Raw genomic sequence first — 4,248 nt, 5'->3', positions numbered from 1 at the left:
AGTGCATCTACATATTTTAAGGGGGGGGGGGGGGGGGGGTGAGAAGGATTACTTTATCCTATCCTAGGTATTCCTTAAAGAGGTGGGGGTTTCAGGTGTCTCCGGAAGGTGGTGATTGACTCCGCTGTCCTTGGCGTCGTGAGAGAGTTTGTTCCACCATTGGGGAGCCAGAGCAGCGAACAGTTTTGACTGGGCTGAGCGGGAACTGTACTTCCTCAATGGTAGGGAGGCGAGCAGGCCAGAGGTGGATGAACGCAGTGCCCTTATTTGGGTGTAGGGCCTGATCAGAGCCTGGAGGTACTGAGGTGCCGTTCCCCTCACAGCTCCGTAGGCAAGCACCATGGTCTTGTAGCGGATGCGAGCTTCAACTGGAAGCCAGTGGAGAGAGCGGAGGAGCGGGGTGACGTGAGAGAACTTGGGAAGGTTGAACACCAGACGGGCTGCGGCGTTCTGGATGAGTTGTAGGGGTTTAATGGCACAGGCAGGGAGCCCAGCCAACAGCGAGTTGCAGTAATCCAGACGGGGAGATGACAAGTGCCTGGATTAGGACCTGTGCCGCTTCCTGTGTGAGGCAGGGTCGTACTCTGCGGATGTTGTAGAGCATGAACCTACAGGAACGGGCCACCGCCTTGATGTTAGTTGAGAACGACAGGGTGTTGTCCAGGATCACGCCAAGGTTCTTAGCGCTCTGGGAGGAGGACACAATGGAGTTGTCAACCGTGATGGTGAGATCATGGAACGGGCAGTCCTTCCCCGGGAGGAAGAGCAGCTCCGTCTTGCCGAAGTTCAGCTTGAGGTGGTGATCCGTCATCCACACTGATATGCCTGCCAGACATGCAGAGATGCGATTCGCCACCTGGTCATCAGAAGGGGGAAAGGAGAAGATTAATTGTGTGTCGTCTGCATAGCAATGATAGGAGAGACCATGTGAGGTTATGACAGAGCCAAGTGACTTGGTGTATAGCGAGAATAGGAGAGGGCCTAGAACAGAGCCCTGGGGACACCAGTGGTGAGAGCGCATGGTGAGGAGACAGATTCTCGCCACGCCACCTGGTAGGAGCGACCTGTCAGGTAGGACGCAATCCAAGCGTGGGCCACGCCGGAGATGCCCAACTCGGAGAGGGTGGAGAGGAGTATCTGATGGTTCACAGTATCGAAGGCAGCCGATAGGTCTAGAAGGATGAGAGCAGAGGAGAGAGAGTTAGCTTTAGCGGTGCGGAGCGCCTCCGTGATACAGAGAAGAGCAGTCTCAGTTGAATGACTAGTCTTGAAACCTGACTGATTTGGATCAAGAAGGTCATTCTGAGAGAGATAGCGGGAGAGCTGACCAAGGACGGCACGTTCAAGAGTTTTGGAGAGAAAAGAAAGAAGGGATACTGGTCTGTAGTTGTTGACATCGGAGGGATCGAGTGTAGGTTTTTTTCAGAAGGGGTTCAACTCTCGCTCTCTTGAAGACGGAAGGGACGTAGCCAGCGGTCAGGGATAAGTTGATGAGCGGGTGAGGTAAGGGAGAAAGGTCTCCGGAAATGGTCTGGAGAAGAGAGGAGGGGATAGGGTCAAGCGGGCAGGTTGTTGGGCGGCCGGCCGTCACAAGACGCGAGATTTCATCTGGAGAGAGAGGGAGAAAGAGGTCAGAGCACAGGGTAGGGCACTGTGAGCAGAACCAGCGGTGTCGTTTGACTTAGCAAACGAGGATCGGATGTCGTCGACCTTCTTTTCAAAATGGTTGACGAAGTCATCTGCAGAGAGGGAGGAGGGGGGAGGGGGAGGAGGATTCAGGAGGGGAGGAGAAGGTGGCAAAAGAGCTTCCTAGGGTTAGAGGCAGATGCTTGGAATTTAGAGTGGTAGAAAGTGGCTTTAGCAGCAGAGACAGAGGAGGAAAATGTAGAGAGAGGGAGTGAAAGGATGCCAGGTCCGCAGGGAGGCGAGTTTTCCTCCATTTCCGCTCGGCTGCCCGGAGCCCTGTTCTGTGAGCTCGCAATGAGTCGTCAAGCCACGGAGCGGGAGGGGAGGACCGAGCCGGCCTGGAAGATAACTAATCAGTTAACTAATCGCTAACTGTTACTGTACAACTATGGCCCAGAGTTTTTCCTGATCAGATCATCTGGAGAGAATGTAGGGCTCACTATAACAGTTGTTTGCTTTGCAAAATGCTAACTGTAACTGTCTATGATTTTAGAAATGCTCAACTTCATCCTCCATACCTCCACCCTGTGTGATCTAGCACTAACCTTTCTCAATCAATATTGAAAGGTTCCTGCTCCATTACCTCCATTACCTCCATTTCGTCTTCTTTCTAGTGTATACAACATAGTAGTGACATGAATTTGAATGACACTTCTTCTCTGCCGTCAAGGGGAAGCCCACAGTGCTGCAGTCCCAGTTCAGGCTGACCTACACCATGATCCTCAACCTGCTGCGTGTGGAGGCCCTCCGAGTCACCGACATGATGAGGAGGAGCTTCTCTGAGAGCCACAGAGACACACAGGTACTGTGCTACATTACCCACAAGCACCTGGGACGAAATTCTAGAGATAATGGATGACAGTTGAGGACTACCAGTTTAAAAAAAAAATGTGACTACATTTATTAAAAAAATATTTAAAAAATGGAGATCAGCTTCAATATTGCAGATGGATTGTGGCTTCCATCAATGTAACTGTCTGCATCAATCCCCCATATATTTATTTGTAAATATATATAGAATATATAATTCGAGCTCCTTTATCAAAGGTCCATTCAGCTTTTGATGGCAGGAGTCAGAATAGGAATATTGTCCGTAATATACATATTTGATATCACATCTATTTATGCTTATTGATGCTCCACATTCATTTACATTCCTTTATATTTTCCTACATAAAGTCTCTCTCCAACCTGTGTTTGTATGTATTTGTGTGTGTGTATATCAGAGGGGTTGGGCAAAAGCAGAAGACAAATTCCCAGCACATATGAACTAATAATAAAAGTACTTCTTATAATTGTTGTCCTTCTCTCAGGCCCATGAGCAGCAGATTGGTCAGTTGAAACAGACTCTGTCCTCTCTCCCTCCTCTGGACACGGAGGGTCAGCTGTCTGACCTACTGCCGTACTACTACACTGTCACTGAGCTACGCCTCACTGCTGAGGCTCTGCAGGTACACACACAACATACTGTAAAGGCACACACATGCACCAAGACACACACCTGCCCACAGACAGACACCTATGTATAACACACACTATCTTCAAACACTCAAGTTCAAACCACATCACAAAACAACTGAATATAATTGAATGTGCAAAAGTGTCATAATTATTATTGTTCTTCTTTTTTTAATAATCACTAAGGTTTGTTAATTGTCCATCTGTCATCTTTCAGTGTGCTGTTCTGGGGTCTGTGAATGGGTTGAAAGCTCTCTCCGTGGGACGAGTGGTAGTGGTCAACAACAAACAGCACTTCAACGCCCTCGGAGTCATCCTACAGGTGTGTGTCTGTCTGTGTGTGTGGGCTGCAACTTTCTTTAGGTGACAAAGGCATGTAATGCAGTTATCGTTCTCCTTTCTCACTCCTCTCGTCCTTCCTTTCTTTAATTTCTCTCCCAGGTTTCCAGTGACTCAGTGAATCGTATGTTTATTGCTCTCATCATCTGTGAGAAAGGCAATGAGGAGGGAAAAGGGGACAGCCCGAACGGCAGTGCCTTCCCCCACCTCTACAACACTGCCCTCTTTACACCTGAAGGTCAGTTCATACACACACACATACAACACTGCCCTCTTTACACCTGAAGGTCAGTTCACACACACACACACACACACACACACACACACACACACACACACACACACACACACACACACACACACACACACACACACACACACACACACACACACACACACACACACTGATTGATGCTCAATCTCTCCCTATTAGAGACAAACAGTACCAGTCAAATGTTTGGACACACTTACTCATTCCAGGGTTTTTCTTTATTTTTTAAAACTATTTTCTACATAGTGAAGACCAAAAAAGTGTTAAACAAATGTGGAAGGACCACTAGAGGGCCGGCTGGGCTCATGGATAGTAGCCCAACAAAGCATGGGAGACCAGGTAACCAGAGTCAATTAAGCACAGCTGAAGGTACTAATGAGATACTCTCCTTCCCCTATAAGAGAGAGAATGGAACCAACAGAGAGGGGGAAAACTATCTCTGGAAGATGGCTACCGAGAGAGAGAAGCTGTGCTGAAAGAACCAGGAAGATGGT

The 4,248-nt window shown here is 48.6% G+C and overlaps 1 protein-coding gene across 1 annotated transcript; it reads left to right on the top strand.

The window, feature by feature from the left end:
• The first annotated feature begins 1,990 nt into the window (after window positions 1–1,990).
• LOC124030470 (helicase SKI2W-like) lies at window positions 1,991–3,768 on the top strand. Its single transcript, XM_046341803.1, has 4 exons — window positions 1,991–2,488; window positions 3,000–3,137; window positions 3,362–3,466; window positions 3,586–3,768. The coding sequence occupies exons 1-4, from the start codon at window positions 2,402–2,404 to the stop codon at window positions 3,766–3,768; spliced, it is 513 nt and encodes a 170-aa protein (XP_046197759.1). The 5' UTR covers window positions 1,991–2,401.
• Window positions 3,769–4,248: the final 480 nt, after the last annotated feature.

This window comes from Oncorhynchus gorbuscha, unplaced genomic scaffold, assembly GCF_021184085.1.
Source record: "Oncorhynchus gorbuscha isolate QuinsamMale2020 ecotype Even-year unplaced genomic scaffold, OgorEven_v1.0 Un_scaffold_11866, whole genome shotgun sequence".
Classification (NCBI taxonomy): domain Eukaryota; kingdom Metazoa; phylum Chordata; class Actinopteri; order Salmoniformes; family Salmonidae; genus Oncorhynchus; species Oncorhynchus gorbuscha.
Note: the sequence above shows the minus strand (reverse complement) of the source record. Positions and strands in the feature narration are given on the sequence as shown.

Excerpts from the sequence above, each read along its gene's own strand:
- LOC124030470 (XM_046341803.1), top strand. The coding sequence starts at position 2,402 with ATGATCCTCAACCTGCTGCGTGTGGAGGCCCTCCGAGTCACCGACATG. Across the intron at positions 2,489-2,999 it reads AGAGCCACAGAGACACACAG|GCCCATGAGCAGCAGATTGG; the intron begins GTACTGTGCTAC and ends TCCTTCTCTCAG. Across the intron at positions 3,467-3,585 it reads CCCTCGGAGTCATCCTACAG|GTTTCCAGTGACTCAGTGAA; the intron begins GTGTGTGTCTGT and ends TTTCTCTCCCAG.